Source organism: Sturnus vulgaris, chromosome 27 (assembly GCF_052056855.1).
Source record: "Sturnus vulgaris isolate bStuVul1 chromosome 27, bStuVul1.hap1, whole genome shotgun sequence".
Classification (NCBI taxonomy): domain Eukaryota; kingdom Metazoa; phylum Chordata; class Aves; order Passeriformes; family Sturnidae; genus Sturnus; species Sturnus vulgaris.
This window is the reverse complement of record NC_142269.1, coordinates 5070683-5087525: the sequence shown is the minus strand read 5'-3', so window position 1 is coordinate 5087525 and position 16843 is coordinate 5070683. Positions and strand designations below refer to the sequence as shown.

The following is a 16843-nucleotide window of genomic DNA, read 5'->3' as shown; positions in this document are numbered from 1 at the left end:
AGCAGAAACCAAACATTGCAAGGGCAGTTCTCAGCTCCAGGAACACACAGGAATATGACCCAGCCTCATGGCCAGTGGGGTTCCTATAAAACCAAGGTGTTCCACACCAAGGAGGAACTACTAACAAAAATTAAATAGCAGCAATGCTAAAGACAAAACAGGAACATCCTATGAGCATGTGACTTAGAAATTACCTTAGATCTACAGGCAAAATCTGTGACTTATGATCCTCCTTTATATACAAGGGTGATAACAATACAAAGCTAAAGTGAAATGTCAAGGTGAGAGAAAGTTCTCCACCCTTAGTGGTTTGAATCTTTCTTTTCTTTCATTGTTTTTATTTTTTAAATTATTTTCCAAGCCTGCAGTAAGACTTGCCCTTATCAGAAGAATTCTCCCGTTAGACAAATGCCTGTTGTGAATAGTTACATATGGAAAAAGACACCAGTAAATAAAATAGGAAATAATGTGGGTTATCAGAAGAGAAATAAACAGATTAAGATATTATTTTGGCAATTTTTTACTCTTTCTTTAGTCATACCCGGGCATTTTGAATTTGCTATAACTAACAAACCCACAGATCTTCTATCTTGGCTATGAAAAGCATGTCTAAGGAATATCCCTGGAATCACTGATGGGAATTTGAAAATGATAATCAATTTTACTCACCACAGCAGTGTTTGTGACAAAGGGTCCCACTGACCAAAGCAGCATTACCCATACCCAGGGGCAAAACAGCATGAAAAAAGAAAAAAACATTTTGTCTATAGCAAACTCCATCTTTCTGTACCAATAACAGACTGTGCTAAAGCCCAGAAACTGTTTATGCTGCTGAGGTGTCACTACCAGCCTCCAGCCGAGAACCAGGAGAAATTATTCCATCACCAAACTGTTCAGAATCTTTCATCATCTTTCAGCCATTGAGAGATCAAATAGCAAGATAAAATCGGGAGGTTTTGAAAGCAATTGCATAAGCAGCAATAGAGCAATGCTGGCACAGACACAGCACAAAGGCCAGGACAAAGGATGCGGTCAGGAAATGTTAAATAATCCTGGATTTACAATCAACATCCCACCAAGGCAGCCTTTGGAAAGCAAGGACTCTGCTGCATTGTCATCTCCAAGAGGTCTTGGCTGGGAGAAGGACAGCAGAGCACAAATGGCAGCTCCTCTGCTCCTGCAGCTGAGGTTTAGGGGAGATTGCTACATTTCATAAGTACCTACAGTCATTAAAGGCTCCATAACCCCACAGAGAGGAGGGCAGGAGATGAAGACATTTCAGAGAGAACAGAACTGTCACTGGGAAACTTTGCATGTTCTCGAGGGCAAACTGGGACACTTTGGGTCCATCTGTAGCAAGACACAAACGTTGGTGTTGTGCTGGGATTTGCACATCTTCAGACACTCACCTTTGGCATCCAAACTACCTAGTGAGGAGAGAAACCCATCCGGGGCCAGCTTCTGGGATCAGGGCAACAATGAAGTGTGGAGTAATTTCTTTTTGTGGTCTCAACAGTCTGATTTCTACTGATTTGTGTAAAAAGTCTTTCAGCTTTTCTCTCAGGATGCTATTTTAATCTCAAGGATCTTTCCTTTAAGAATAGTAGATATAATTACTTTATCACCTACAATATATGACACATTAACAATAGAGAGAATGAGCTGCTTTATATTAAATGATAAAAAAGTCTTCCCACACACTAGTTTTTAAATCATTGTCTGCAATAAAACAACTTCTAATTGGGATACAATTGACATTATAATATAATTAAGGCACCCTTATCTTCCTTCTATTTTAGATCAGCAGTGCTTTGGTGAAAAAAGTCCAACATTATTTTTATTTTTGAATTCTAGGACTTGGCTCACTGTGTGCTGCCCTAGAGCTTTCTTCACAAAGGAGGGGGATTTTGACTTTTAAACAAGAATCCCTCTGCATTGCTTGAAATAGCCTGTTCATGTGAAATAAGGTGTTCTCTAAGTGCTGGCAGGGATACAGGTGTTCAACAAGCTTTACAGACAAGTCACACAATCCTATTAATAAAACTCCTGCACTAGCATGTATGGTGAGAAATGGAACATAAGCTGTGTAGAAAATCTGAAATGCACAAAGTTGAAAAGAGTAAAAGAGAACAAATAACCTTTAAGCCTTTAGCAATAGCAACTACAAAATCTTAGCAGAGGAAGCACCTATTCCAGAAATCACTAAATGAAAAGAATGCTGCCCAAAAGAAGTGAGATGGTCAACCCTAACCAAGCCTCAGAAGCCCAGCTGTGGGCTGGATTGCCTGAGATAGCTGCACAAAAATACTGTTCAGCAAATTATTCTTGGCACAAACAAGAAGTTTGGTAAATGCCCTGGGAGAAGGAAACACCCTGATGGTGACACCCAGTGTCAAATGTATAAATACAGAGAGCTGGGGATGAAAATTTGCAGTCCTGAAGCTTATCAGGCTGTGCAGCTAAACTTGGGGTTGCAGTTTGATTCTTGCTTGCTGTCACCATGAGCTGTGGCACTAAATCTTCGAGCAGTACCATTAGAATTAGCAGTGGAGGGGGAGGAGGAGGTGGTGGTGGAAGATGCAGTGGTGGAGGTGGTGGAGGGGCTAGGTCTGGTGGATACTCCTCAGTGTCCTCAAGAAAATACACCTCTTCTGGAGGCAGCGGGGGCTTTTCTGGGAGAAGCTTTGGTGGAGGAGGCTCCAGGAGCAGCTATGGGGGAGGCTTCAGCAGTGGCAGCTGTGGCAGGATCAGCCGCAGTAGCTATGGGGGGAGAATGAGTGGTGGCAGCTATGGAGGAGGAATGAGCTGTGGCAGCATGGGAGGAGGACTCGGATCAGGAGGGGGTGGATTTGGGGGAATGGGAGGAGGTTATGGAGGTGGTGGATATGGTGGAGGTGGATTTAGTGGCTTTGGGGGTAGTGGTGGCTTTGGTGGTGGTGGCAGCTATGGAGGAGGCAGTTTTGGTGGCATGGGCTTTGGGGAGGATTCTGGCCTGCTCTCCACAAACGAGAAGTTGACCATGCAGAACCTCAACGATCGCCTGGCGTCGTACATGGATAAAGTGCGACGCTTGGAGGAAGAAAATTCCCAACTTGAGCACCTGATCAGGGAGTGGTACAAAAATCAAGCTCCCTCTCAGAGCAAGGATTACAGCCAATATTACAGGACAATTGAAGAGCTGCAAAACCAGGTATGATATATTTTGATTAACTTGGAACAGGTTCTTACTGGAATGGCACTTTCCTCATGCAGCACAAGGCCCTCGTTTGGGGTGATGTGCTTCCTGTGCTTTAGTCAGGAAGCAGAGTGGTGTGGGGACCAGCTCCTGTCCACATGTTCTGCCACATGTGTATTGGACACGGGAAACATTGCTGGGTGCAGTGGCAGATCAGCACCAGTGCCCCATCACTGTGCCATGGCCTGTGCCATGCTCCCTTCAATGCTGGGCTGCTGCTCACTCCTTCTTCACTCTTGAACAGCAGATTTAATCCTTGCTTGTGTCGTGCTATTACTGCCATATTAATTGGATGTTTTTGTAAATATACAGGATGAGCCAGCATGTGCAGTTAGTGACATTCCAGCCCTCAGCCATTTAACAGTCATGTATTTTATGTGATGTATGTATGTCATACAGTCATGTATGTTCTTGTGTGAACATGGCTGTTCTCAAAAGTAGTGGAAATTCTGCTTTCCCACTGCTTTTTGTTAGCTGGGTTGGGGTTTTTGTTTGTTTGTTTTTTCTTTTTTTTAGTATGAGGAGTTAATCTTTCCAACAAGGTATTTTCAATGGATATTTGTAAACAAAAATTAACAGTAGAAGCACTGTCTTTTATCTGGAAGCAATAAAGCCATCTCTCTCAATAACTCCTGCAGCTCTAATCAGGCTTGAAGGCTTGGCATTGCCATAATCCCCTTCTGCAAGGTGTTTGTGCATAGGTGTTTCTTGTCTGTGTCGTCAGACTGAAAAGACAACTGACTGAATAACACCTGCCCCCTCCCTTTCAGATTGTTGGTGCAAATGTGGATCTTAACAGGATGCTTCTTGACATGGACAACACCAGAATGACTGTGGATGACTTCAGACTGAAGTGAGTCACTCCCTTTCTAGCTCCATCCACTTTGCCTCCCTTTATCCCCATGAGTTTCCATTGCCAATTAATCTTTGTAGAAGCTGGAGACTTTTGGCTACAATCACAGAATAGAGAATTATTGGGAAAAGCATTGTGAGAAGGATTGCTTTGGGTTTGCATTATTATTTTTCTCCAGACAAGTTCCTGAAGAGATACATTTAAGGGACTCCACTCTAAGTTTCTCCATCCTTGCATGTAGATATATAAGCATAATCCTCATGGTATATATGAATCTCACAGAGAGAAACTGTACTGAAATCAAACACAGCTATTGAAGACAGAAAGAGAATGGGGTCCTTTCTTCTAAGAACTGACCAGAGATATAAGATGGGAACTGTCCATAGCTGAGATACCAAACACAGAGGTCTGGCAGCACTTTTACTCTCTTTGTTGTCTGTCATTCAGGTATGAGACTGAATATACTCTCCACCAGAGTGTGGCTAGTGATATCAATGGATTACGCCCACTTTTGGATCAACTGACTCTGTCCAGATCTGACCTGGAGACACAATTTGAGTCCCTGAAAGAGGAACTGATCTTCCTGAAGAAGAACCACGAAGAGGTAAGTTTCTTCACACTTCAATACTTAAAGGCAACACAAGATTCAAAGAATTTCCCCTTGCTTTTTCCACCAGCAGTAACCAGGTTTTGGCCACTGGTTTTGATCATCCAACTTGACACAAGCCAGCTTTGATGCTGAGGAAGGTGTAGAGGGCATAGCTGCCCACAGGTGGTGTCATGGGAAACCAGGTCAACACATGAGACCAGGGGATGAACAGCTTTCAGTACAAACTACAGTTTGCTTGCTGAACTCATGGAAGGAAAATTGGATAGACTATAAGAAGGAGTCAAAAGAAAGCATTTTTACTCTCTTCAATGATATTTCCCACTGAGAAGAAAAGATTCCCACAAAGAGTACACTGCATAGAATTCCTTACAACCCTGTGGAGGCAGTGCCAGGGTCACTGTGCATGCAGTGCCTGGCTGTGAGCACTGGAGCCTCAGGAGTGGCAGAATTGTTCCATGGCAAGGGCAGGCAAGGCCCTTTTGCTGGAGTCATGGGCTGTGTGAGGGTCTACGTCCTTTTCCTACCCTTTATCTGAACTGATGCCATTACTCCTTACCTTCACCCTTTGAGAATCTCATGGGGTTTTTGTGACTTTTTTTCAGGAAATGAGAGGACTGCAAGGCCAGTCTGGTGGAGATGTCAATGTGGAGGTCAATGCTACTCCTGGCATTAACCTGATGGAAAAATTGAATGAAATGCGCTCCGAATACGAGAGGCTCATTGAGAACAACCGGAAGGAGGTGGAAAGCTGGTATGAAACCAAGGTAAAGCACAGGCAGGCTTTGGTAATTAAATCTTTCACAAAGTACTGGAACTATTCACAGCTGGTGAAAGGCAACTTATCATGTGTTAGTTAAGGGACAATAAATTACTTTAGGCAGTTTCCTACAACAGGTCAGTCCTGGAATATCAGTTATATGGTAAAACAGGTAGAGCCTCTGTGTTTCAGCAGCAGTTCCTTGAATTACCAGGGTGTTGGCAGAGCAGCTTGTGGGAAATAAACAGTTTGCATGGCATCTTTATTCTTATTAATTGATTTCCTGATGCTTTTATGATAACTCCACAACACTTTCTAATTATGAAAAATGCCTCAATTTTGAATGTTAATTTTTCAGATGGAAGAAGTTACTCAACAAGTCCACTCAAGTGGCCAGGAGATACAATCAAGCAACCAGCAGATCTCTGAGCTGAGGCGTGAATATCAGAGTCTGGAAATTGAGCTGCAGTCACAGATCAGCATGGTAAGGAAAGGCATTTGCTTCACCCATGACACAGTCTGTATGTGAAAAGAAGAGCTACAGCCAGCAAGTAATCCATCCTAGGAGAATGAGATGGGTGACTTATCTTCAAGAATACACTTTTTTTTCTGAAGATTTGTGAAGCTCTCCTGTTTTCACACAAAAACAAGTTAAAGTCACCACATTCCCATAAACACTGCACTTTGTTTTTCCTTTGCAGATAGACTCTCTGCAGTCCAACCTGGAAGACACGGAACGGCGCTATAACATGCAGCTGCAGCAGATCCAGAGCATGATCGGGCCCTTGGAGGAGGAGCTGGCCAGCATCCGCTGTGAGATGGAGAGCCAGAACGAGGAGTACAAGATGCTCCTGGGCATCAAGACCCGCCTGGAGCAGGAGATCCAGCAGTACCGAGCCCTGCTGGAGGAGGGGCAGCAGGATCTTGTGTACGTATTGACAGAACACAGCAGTGTGTGACACCCAGCTGCTGGTCAGTCGCCAGCAGGAAATATAAGTCGAGACTTGCAAAACAGAATTTGTACTGAAATGAGGCTGATCTTGGCCAATCACCTCCCAAGTGTGAGATATTTCATTCTGTTCAGAATATAAGTCCTGTGAAGAAAAATCAATGCAGAAATTCGGAACTACCAGTTTGGGGCTGGACAAGGAAACCCAAGTAAGAGAGCCTGGTTCCAGGAAAGTCAGGAACTGAAAAGGCAGAAAAAGACTGTAAGAAAAAAAAAAAAAAAAAGGCAAAAACCCCCAACCAACCAACCAACCAACCAACCAAAAAAAAACCACCAAAACCCAAACCAACCAGTTTTCCAAATGTTTAAAAAAGTTTCTGAAAGTTCAAGCTACTTCAGCCTCCCTTATGCTGTGTGCCAGCTTCTTCTCAGAAATGGTTCCTGAAACAACAGCTAAAGTTTCATTCTCTTCTTTCTGATTTTGAGCCATACACTGATGTATGTGCCAAATATTGCAAGGAATCCCTAGGCAGAATGAGGGGAAAAACAAAAGCTCTTGCAATTAAGTTGAAAGGGAGGGTAATTTTTGGCACTCCCAGTTGTTTTGCTGTGCAGTGCTGGGTTCTAACCAGCCCAGAGAGTTGCTGGCTCCTGGGCAGCAGCTGTAGCTCAATGGCTTTTGGATGGCAAAGTGCTATTGATTAACTTTTTTTTCCTTCTTTCTCTCTCTTTGCAGAATCCCAGGAGGAGGAATGGGAGGAGGCATGGGAGGTGGTAGAATTGGAGGTGGTGGTTATTCTGGAGGAGGAAGAGGAGGAGGTGGTGGCATGAGTGGTGGATATGGAGGTGGCGGCAGCGGAATGGGAGGAGGAATGGGAGGAGGAAGTTGTGGAGGAGGAATAGGAGGAGGAAGCAGTGGAGGAATGGGAGGAGGAAGTGGAGGAGTTGGAGGAGGAAGTGGAGGAATTGGAGGGGGAAGTGGCAGTGGATGCATTGGAGGAGGAGGAAGAACCTCAGGAGGCATCAGCAGTTCCCACTCCTACTCTTCATCTTCCCAGTCCCAGTCCTGCAGGAGTGGTGGCGAAAGCCAAGGTGAGAAATATGGTATGGGAAGAGTGTTTTCTGTCACATCCTGACTAATTAATGCACTAATTTATACCAACATACTCTCCCAGAAGCAAACAGCACTAATAAACTAAAATTTCTGGAAAATATTAGATTTACTGTTACTAACAATTCTTTCCTCTTTGTGTGCAAAGGACAACTCCGGTTGCAGAGCACAAAGTCCATTTCTATCTCAGTTTGTGAGTGATATCAGCTGATCCTGTAGTTTAACCTCAGCTGGTTTTTTTTCCACCTCATTCTTTGCAGCCTCATAAATTCCACAGCCTTTGTGCCATGCTGGAGTTTTCAGTTCTGCTTTTGGAATGCTTATGGCCACTCCCACATAATCCTAATGTCTGGGGGATGCTGGTATCTCGGACATTCAGTGCCAGTACTGATGACTTGTTTTGTCTCTAAACAGGATATGGAAGAAAATCTTTTGACTAAGAATATCCATCAAGGATCCTCCAGCGCAAGACCTTTCCAAAAGAAACTGGCCCAAATCCGCTGCATTCCCCACACTCCCAAGGAAAGATGATGCTCTGAACAGTTCCTGGGAGTTGCAGATGCCACCTCTCCCCCTGCCCTGCATGCTCTGTGCTGCTTCTGCCCACAAAGCTCTGCAGTTTCAGTCACTGGCACTCAAACTGCTGCTTTACAGATCCAACCTTTGGTACTCAGGTTGTTCTGAATCAGGAAAATGTCTCTAATAAAATTTAATTTCTGTCTGATGCAACCAGAATCCTGTGTTGGGTTTTCCTTTCCCTCCGTAGCTACAGAGCCATACATGCCAAGACACACCTCCAGGTAGAGAGGTTGATAATACACTCCAGTAGCTGATAACAAAATTTAGAGTTAGAACACAATTTCGGAGCAGTAAGGGTAGATCAGAATCTTCTTGAGCTGTTTCTTTTTTTTTAAATAATGTGTTGGATATTCTTGTGAGCTGAGCTCTGAGACCCAATAGATTAATATTAGCCTTAAAGGAACTGCAGAACATCAGCACTCAATTACTCCAATGGTGTTGGCAGCACATGAGGAACAAAGAACACTAATGATTACAGAGCTGTGGTTGTAAAATGAAACTAATGTTTCAATTCACAAAACCTTGATGGACACTCATTGGTTTAACCAGGAAACGCACAGATAAGGGATCTTATTTTGAAATTATAAGAAGTGAAAGGGAAATATAATTTACAGGAACTTTGCAAAGTTAATTTCCATAAAATGTTAATATTGACAGCAATTGCCTTTGACCTCTGAGAAATTAAGTACATGTCAAAGGGCCTGGAATGTTCACTTTTGGATATAGCTACCAATGTAATCCAGCAAGAGGGGCCAAAATTCCAGAGGGGCTGCCCAAGGGGAGGGTACATCCCACCTGCACACAGCCTTGCAGGCTGAGATGCAGGTGCACGGCTGCACACAAGGGAGGGGCCTCTGGGGTTGAGTTGAGAGTGAAAGAAAATGTGAGTTCCACAAAAGAGGAGCAGCACTGCTGAGTAACACAACAGATGCACATAAGTATGGATTGAGAGAACAGATACAAAATTGATTTCCAGAAATACACGCCACACTGCTATGCAAACTTTCTCAACACTTGGAAACCATTCAGGGAAACAGAAACACTTGACATCCACCAAGCCAAAGTGTGCTGGCATTGTACTGGCATGAACGAGCCTTTGCAAGCTTGTTAAACAGAGTTTTTGCTGCATAAGTGCTGCCAAGGACATGGAACGGGAACAGTGATATTTTAGTAATGCTAATTTCTCCTTCTTTGGTTTAGAAACTTGGACTACACACACCATCCAGAAAGACCCATGGTGTTGGTGATAAATGGTCTGAGGATTAACAATTGTCTGTATTCCAGAGCCCTCTAAGGGAGGGAATTGCATTGTCACCTCCTACATGTGCAGGTGCAGGGATAGAGATTCCACTGCTGTCAGTCCATGCGTTAAACCAACCTTGGAAGAGTGTTTATTTCCCTGACTCCTAATTACTTTGCTGCCCAACAGGCACTAAATGCTACACATCATACAGTGAAGTCCAGAAGGGGTTAAAACAGGATGAAAACAGCAGCTACTGAGAGACCCAGGTGGAGGGAATGAAGGATTTCCAAGATCATTTTACATCCATAAGGCACAGTACTGGGTTTCTGTGGCAAGGTGTGTGTAGCAGGGGGTACAGGGGGATTTCTGTGAGAAGCTGCCAGAAGCTTCCCCCGTGTCCAGTGGAGGCAGTGCCAGCCCAGGACGGGCCTGGTGCCAGCCAGGGCAGAGCCTGGCAGCGATGGTGGCAGCACCTCGGGGCCAGCAGAGTTACCAAGGGTGAACAAACCTGAACAACTGCAGCCAGAGAGAGAAGTGGGCTTGTTCCATCTTCTGTAATGTGGAACCTTCTCCTAAAACACCTCTAGGTTGAATCCATCCTCCCTCTCTGTAGATAAGCTGATTTTGAGGTGACAATTCACAGCAGGTCCCACCAGCTCCTTGTGCTGCCTTTGCACAGCGCAGTGACTCTTCCGTAGGAGCTGCAACGCTGATATTTAATGCACAGCAGGAAATCCAAAATTTGTTTCTGTTCAAGGCTTTTCTCAGTTTCACAGGAGCTTGATTAGTAAAGATGGAAAAAGCAGCTCACTGCCATCCTCTATTGCATGGCCAGTGGAAAAAAGTACACAAGTATTTCTGACTCTCCGTTGGGTGGTGCAAGGTATTCTGTCATGGTTGCAAAACACCCTTCATTATAATGAACTCAGGGAATGACGATATTTTTTGCAGATGTAATCTTTGCCTCTTTTAATGAAACTTATTTTTTCATTGTATTATATAATTCAAGGATGTATTCTGAGAAATTGCTATTTAAATGCAGTTATGAAGATACGCAAAGTAAAATATTTCTCCTCTCAATTTCCTCTGAGTCCATGTAAAACCATTACAATAAAATTAGGAGCTCTTTGATAGGAAAATATTTAATATCTTTTCCTTTGCACCATGTTACTTTTGTGGCTGTTACACAGTTTTCTACAAAAAGAAAAAAGACTGTGATCCACCTGCTGCATGTTCAGAGAAAGCTGAATGCCAGCAGGACCTTGTTCAATACAGAGTGAAGAATTCAGAGTCAAGTTTTCTTCTGTAACAGACATGGGAATGCAGTCTAAAATTTTTTTATTTTGGTGCATCAAAGTAGATTTCTATAAAGCTGATGTAAATTTGAAATAAATCAATGAATGAAGAGTTCTTGGAGGCTGCTGGTATGACAAATCACATCTGTGATCTCAGGTGGAAGACCAAAGCTGAGCTACTGAGTTTCAAACATAAAAAAGGATGGACGTAGACAATAAGCTGAGAGTTCACCAGCTGCCGTTACCAGCGAGATATTGCCAGATTAACAGAAACTGAGAGATACAACATTGTTCAACAAAATATCCAACAAGGAGCCACCCACATAAAATTACAGTGCAGCTAGGTGTGAATCAACTGAGACATATTTGCACTGAATGGTAATGCCTTTTACTTACCTCAGACAAAATTCCTCTTAGCACATCATTTTTGGCATGAGCACTATGGCTGGCAAACCCCATGGGAAGCTGGACTGCCTGGCAGGTGACACCCACCCGGGCAGGTATAAATAGCCACCAGCAAGGACGGCCCGCAGCACTTTGATTTCCTGTATCTCGCTGTGCAGAGCTTTGCATCTGGGGCTGGATTGCTGATCATCCCTTCACCATGAGCTGCAGCATCAAGAGAACATCCAGCACCTCGTACAGGAGCGGAGGAGGAGCTGGAGGCGCCTGCGGTGGCAGCAGCGGCCGCAGCTCCTCCGTGTCCTGCCGGCGCTACGCGTCCTCCGTGATCGGCGGGGGCAGCTACGGCGGGGCAGCGTGCGGGGGCTACGGGGGCGGCCTGAGCTTGGGCGGCCTTGGCGGCGGCTTTGGCGGGGGCTTTGCGGGGAGCTGCGGCCCTGGGGGGGACCTGCTGCTCAGCGGCAATGAGAAGGTCACCATGCAGAACCTCAACGACCGCCTGGCCGCTTACCTGGACAAGGTGCGAAGGCTGGAGGAAGAGAACGCTCAGCTCGAGCACCACATCCGCGAGTGGTACAGGAAACAAGCTCCCAGCGTTTCCAAGGACTACAGCTCCTACTACCAGACCATCGAGCAACTCCAAAACCAGGTAGGATCCTCCCGGCCCACGGGGCTCATCTGCCACATGCTCTCCTCTCCTCTAAGGCCTTCCTCCTTCCTCTTTGCTTCTTCTTCCTCCTCCCTCTCCATCCCCAGCGCTGGGCTCGGCCGTGCTGGTGGTAGCACAGGCACAAACCTGCTGAGCTGCACTCCCATGCCCTGGCTGAGCAAACCCTCAGAGCAGCCCACGGGCACCAGGGCACAGCCCGAGGCACCAGGAGCCCCAGCAGCCACAGACACGCTGGCTCACGCAATGCACATCCCACGTTGTGCAGGTGGCTCCAAACCAGCCGTGTGTGCTTTGCAGTGCTTCCCCCTGCTCCCACCCACATCAGCTGCATGGAGTGCAAAGCCAAAGCACCTGGGTGGCAGGATCTGAGCTCCCTTTGTCCCTTCACACTCCTACAGACACCAGGTGGAAGGACTGAGGTCTTCCCTTACAGTCAGGTCGCACAGTACCAAAGACATAGAGTAAACAGACAACCATGAATAAATACATTATATGGAATGGGCTGCCAACACTCTTTGAGACACATGGTGGTTGTCCCTAACTTGAGAAAAGGAAGAGTATATATTTGGCAGGATGGTCTGTGATAGCACAAACTTCCCTGAAAAGTAAATCTGGATCATTATCCCTCCATATGACCCCTGCACTACTGGAAGAAATAATTCTAAGACCCACAGTAACACCCAACCAAAGCTTAGAGCCTTCTTTCTGCTTGTCCTGGAAATCAGAAAGACTCCTGTCCACCTCCCCATTTTGCAGATTATTTCTGCCACTGTGGACAACAACAGAATGCTTCTGGACATTGATAACAGCAAGATGACTGCCGATGACTTCCGAATGAAGTGAGTACCTTCCTGTGAACCTTGCATGTCTGTCAAATCCCTCTCATCATCTAAAAAGACAAGAGAAGACTGCTCTGGGTGGTATTACTGAGTCATCCTGTTTTACTGGAATACTGATCTTAGAAGGATGTGTGCTATTGACTGCTAGCATCTCATTTCTCCATTTCTCTAACACAGATATGAGAATGAGCTGGTCATCCGTCAGACCGTGGAGGCTGACATCAATGGCCTGAGAAATCTCATGGATGACCTGACTCTGGTTAGATCTTCACTGGAATCTGAGCTGGAGTCCTTGAAGGATGAGCTGATTGCTCTCAAGAGAAACCATGAGGAGGTATGATCCAATGATAAACAGCACAGCCAAAGACATAATCCATCAATTCTTCACAGATCCCACCATCATATAGCAAGTCAATTTTACCTCATGCCATGGGATTGTCGTTCCTTTGTACCATGGTGCTGTTTTGCCCCAGCACAGCAAATGACCTCTGTGTGTGCTCTTGTTTCTCTCTCTCTGGGGTCCCTGCAGGAAATGAGGCAGATCCAGTCCCAGACTGGTGGTGATGTGAGTGTGGAGGTCAATGCTGCCCCTGGAGAAGACTTGACAAAGATCCTGAATGACCTGAGAGATGAATATGAGCAGATCATTGAGAAGAACCGCAGGGAGGTGGAGCAGTGGTATGAGGTCAAGGTACGTAGCAATGCCCAGAGTGAATGTCCTGTGCTGGGACAGCCCAGACACCCTGCTACCAGGACTGGCTGAAAGGGAGAGGCTGCCTGGAGATGTGAGTACTCACTCAGCAAATCTGCTCCTTTGTGGCTCAGAAAGTGTCTCTGGGGTTTGACTCTGCAGATCCAAGAAGTCAATCAGCAGGTCACTTCCAGTAGCCAGGACATCCAGACAAGCAGCCACCAGCTCACCGAGCTGAGGCGTGAGATGCAGAACCTGGAGATCGAGCTGCAGGCACAGCTCAGCACGGTACGTGGGCAGGATCTGCGGGCCCTTCCCTCCTTGGCACGGGCAGGGAGCCGTGGAACTCTGCTCCTCAACTCTGTGTTTGCCTTTTAGAAAAGCTCTCTGGAAAACTCCCTGGCAGAAACCGAGTCTCGCTACGGCTTCCTGCTCCAACAAATCCAGGTGCAGATCAACTCTGTCGAGGAAGAGCTGGGCAGCATCCGCTGTGAGATGGAGGGTCAGAGCCAGGAGTACAAGATGCTCCTGGGTATAAAAACCCGCCTGGAGCAGGAGATCCAGCAGTACCGGGCACTGCTGCAGGAGGGGCAGCAGGATCTTGTGTAAGTATTATATTATAGCATATTATAGCAAGGGAATAAAAAGAAATCCTCATGCACTTATTTACCAATAGAGACTTTTTGTCCCTGAAGTTGCACCAACATATCTTTCAACTGAATATCCAGTATTAGTAGGTTTTGATGAATTCTCTTTTTTTTTTTTTTTACAGTGCATCCCAAGGAGCTTTTCAAGGTGGTGGAAAATCCTCCCAGACATATTCTGCTTCCTACTCTCATTCCCAGTGTGGGGACATGTCAGGTAAGTCAACATTTTGTCAGCATGTGATTATTAGTGGGTTACATCTGCCCCAGTGGCTGCAATGTATTTGGTCAGAAAAAAGTTTTGTAGTTTAGATTCCGAGATCCATTAGCCTGGGAGTGAGAAACCTCATTACTCTGTTGCAGCAGAATCAGCAGTTAAAATACAGCAAGTGTGGATCTTACCTCTGCCTAAATATAAAATACAGTTTATATATTTTATGGGATGGGGAATACTTTTTGCTTACTGAAATAATAAAAAAATACAGTTCTGAGAAAGCACCCAGGGTGCTGCTGCTGCATGGAGCATCTGTGCCTCTGCTGCTGACACTGTCAGCTGTAAGAGTTCCACTCAGCAGGAATGCTCAGACTTCCTCTCAAGGCAGAGATTTTCTGTGTTCTCACAGGGCAGTCAAGAGTGTGCTAGAGCAGCAGGAGAGACCCTGGCACCGTCCAGCTGAGAAGCAGCGACCATGGGCAGCGACAGACACCCGAGAGTTTCTGCAGCACAGCCGAGGCAGAGGGAAGACGAGCCTGCCCAGCACCCCTTCTCTGCCCTCCAATGCTTGGCTTACTCAGCTTGTCTTTGGCAACTCATTCTTCATTAAAGAGCTCACATTCTGCTGGTAACTCTGCTCAAATAAACCTTTATGTCTGCAATGCAAATCACAACATGTCTGAGAAAATAAATTTAACCAACCTCGTGTGGGTACTTATCCAGATCATCCACCAAACCCAGGCTGTGCAGTTGTACAGGGTACTTGGTCTCTGGACAATCCATTTTGCACTAGGAAAATGAACACGGTGCTGGGATAAAACCACTGAGTGAAAGCAAATATCAGGAAGTGTGACTGTGGCTGTGTGAGGTGAGACAACAGCCAGCTTCTGCCTAGGGTAACTGCCAGGTGAGGCTGGCAGAACTCTCTCTTCACAAACAAGAGCTATAAGATTGAAAATAGAAATCTTGTTGTCAGTTCTTGACACAATTTTTCTCCTTTCTGAGACATTAAAAATCCTTTACCATTTAAATGGTCACTAAGGGATTGCTCTCTGGCCCCTCGCCTTGCCACTTGCACTAAAGAGAATGAATTATGTGAGTGAAAGGAGAAAGAAAATACAAATGATGGGTAACTATCAGCAGATTAGCTGTTAACTTAATAAACTGTACCCAGTGGTACTACAGTGAGTTATCTGGGTCCATTAATATCATCACAGCCAGAGTACTGTGGGAAGGAAGGTGTGACTCAGGAGAGGTTGTTCCAGTATGAAGGGGCTTCCTCACAAGTATTTCTACACCTTTTGTTGCACAGACAGTGACATATTGCTGACTTCTGTTAGGAAACACAGACAGCAAGACAATGGATGTATTTCCTTCAGTATCATGCACCAAAACCATTCCAATCTTTTATGATAGAAGTTTCAATTTAAATACTGATATAATACCAAGAACCCAATTTCTGTTAATGCACACAGCTGGCTGATACTCTGCCTTAAGAGAAATGAGAGACACATTCCTTTCACTGAAGTTATTTTCTATATTTTACTGCTTAAGAACATAAAATACACAACATAATTAGAGATGAGAGAGCAATACTAAATTAGGGCAGCTCCTTTAGATGTATTTTGTTTTCTGAAGATCAGAGTGAAGCCCCTTTTCAGTCTCTGACTGTTTTGCACCACACACACAAAATCAGCCATGCATGACTTACAGGTACCTGTTTGTCCCTTCCCCACTGATTAAACCTGGTTTCTAGTATTTCCCATTTCATTTCAGACTGAAGGACTGATCTGTTAGGGTAATGAAATTAAACAATTTCTCATCACAACCAACTTAGAAGAGTTTGTTTTTGTTTAGGTCTTCTCTCAGTAACCACATAGCTTGGCTCTGCCAGCACAGCACCCTGGCTGCAGCCTGCAGTGAGTGTCCACAAAGAATTCACTTTCTACTTCTGGTGAAAAACTGACTTTTTTCAGTCCAGCATCAGCAATTTGTGTGAATAAAAGCCTGTCTACAAAGAGTAAAAAGTTCATTTCAGGTTTTAACAGTATAGGGAGTGATGTAAAGCAAATATAAACATGACTTTTGTCTCCAGAAGTTTCCAGAACTCACTCAGGTCTCAGCTGTATTTACTGCAGTCGAGGCAGCTGAAGCAGATATCTCTTCTGAGGCCAGATTATAGAACCTTAAACTACAGTTTATGTATATAACAAAAGAACTGAAAGGTTATTCTGCTTCCTTCTAATGTTCCAGAAGCACAGAAAAGCATCAGAATGATCAAAAATAGAGTCCTCCCCCAGAGAACTCCTGGGAACTCCAGAGCTGCAGTGTCTGTCCCCATTTCTGAGCTAATTTGAGAGTGAGAGGTCTTGGTGCAGTGGGTGGCACTGGGGAGAGTCCTCAGGAGCCTCTATAGCAGGATCAGCTCACTGTGGAGTCCTGCTGCTGACAGCACAATGCCCTCCACACATTCCTGCTGATCCACGGGGCACTAATCCCCACCTAGGGCTGGGCCAAGGCCTGTCCTAGGGACAGCACACACCACAGGTGTGCCAAAGGCACAGCAGGACCCACAGCCTCTGTTTGAGGCTGACAGGCACCCCAGAAACCTTGTGCTATTCCTGTGATCAGTTATCCTGACACCACTGCCTGCTCCCAATGCTCACTTCACACATCCATGCTCTCAGAAACAGCCATACATTTGCTCAGTGCTCTGAAAAGATCTACAGAATAGGAAAAAAAAAGACAGGA

General features: G+C 45.2%; 2 protein-coding genes and 1 long non-coding RNA gene across 5 annotated transcripts in view; 2 read left to right on the top strand and 1 right to left on the bottom strand.

Annotated features, from left to right (window-relative positions):
• Nucleotides 1-16843, bottom strand: part of LOC148221082 (uncharacterized) — a 154777-nt gene that overhangs the window by 64971 nt on the left and 72963 nt on the right. The window lies entirely within an intron of this gene.
• LOC106858661 (keratin, type I cytoskeletal 17-like) lies at nt 2486-8250 on the top strand. The gene is made up of 8 exons (XM_014885436.2): nt 2486-3190; nt 4006-4088; nt 4536-4692; nt 5301-5462; nt 5814-5939; nt 6157-6383; nt 7141-7496; nt 7930-8250. The coding sequence occupies exons 1-8, from the start codon at nt 2501-2503 to the stop codon at nt 7953-7955; spliced, it is 1827 nt and encodes a 608-aa protein (XP_014740922.2). The 5' UTR covers nt 2486-2500; the 3' UTR covers nt 7956-8250.
• On the top strand, nt 10964-14763 carry LOC106858611 (keratin, type I cytoskeletal 19-like). The gene is made up of 8 exons (XM_014885376.2): nt 10964-11683; nt 12461-12543; nt 12721-12877; nt 13073-13234; nt 13397-13522; nt 13613-13839; nt 14007-14095; nt 14502-14763. The coding sequence occupies exons 1-8, from the start codon at nt 11237-11239 to the stop codon at nt 14519-14521; spliced, it is 1311 nt and encodes a 436-aa protein (XP_014740862.2). The 5' UTR covers nt 10964-11236; the 3' UTR covers nt 14522-14763.

Excerpts from the sequence above, each read along its gene's own strand:
- LOC106858661 (XM_014885436.2), top strand. The coding sequence starts at position 2,501 with ATGAGCTGTGGCACTAAATCTTCGAGCAGTACCATTAGAATTAGCAGT. Across the intron at positions 5,463-5,813 it reads AAAGCTGGTATGAAACCAAG|ATGGAAGAAGTTACTCAACA; the intron begins GTAAAGCACAGG and ends TTAATTTTTCAG. Across the intron at positions 6,384-7,140 it reads GAGGGGCAGCAGGATCTTGT|AATCCCAGGAGGAGGAATGG; the intron begins GTACGTATTGAC and ends CTCTCTTTGCAG.
- LOC106858611 (XM_014885376.2), top strand. The coding sequence starts at position 11,237 with ATGAGCTGCAGCATCAAGAGAACATCCAGCACCTCGTACAGGAGCGGA. Across the intron at positions 12,544-12,720 it reads GCCGATGACTTCCGAATGAA|ATATGAGAATGAGCTGGTCA; the intron begins GTGAGTACCTTC and ends TCTCTAACACAG. Across the intron at positions 13,523-13,612 it reads TGCAGGCACAGCTCAGCACG|AAAAGCTCTCTGGAAAACTC; the intron begins GTACGTGGGCAG and ends TTTGCCTTTTAG.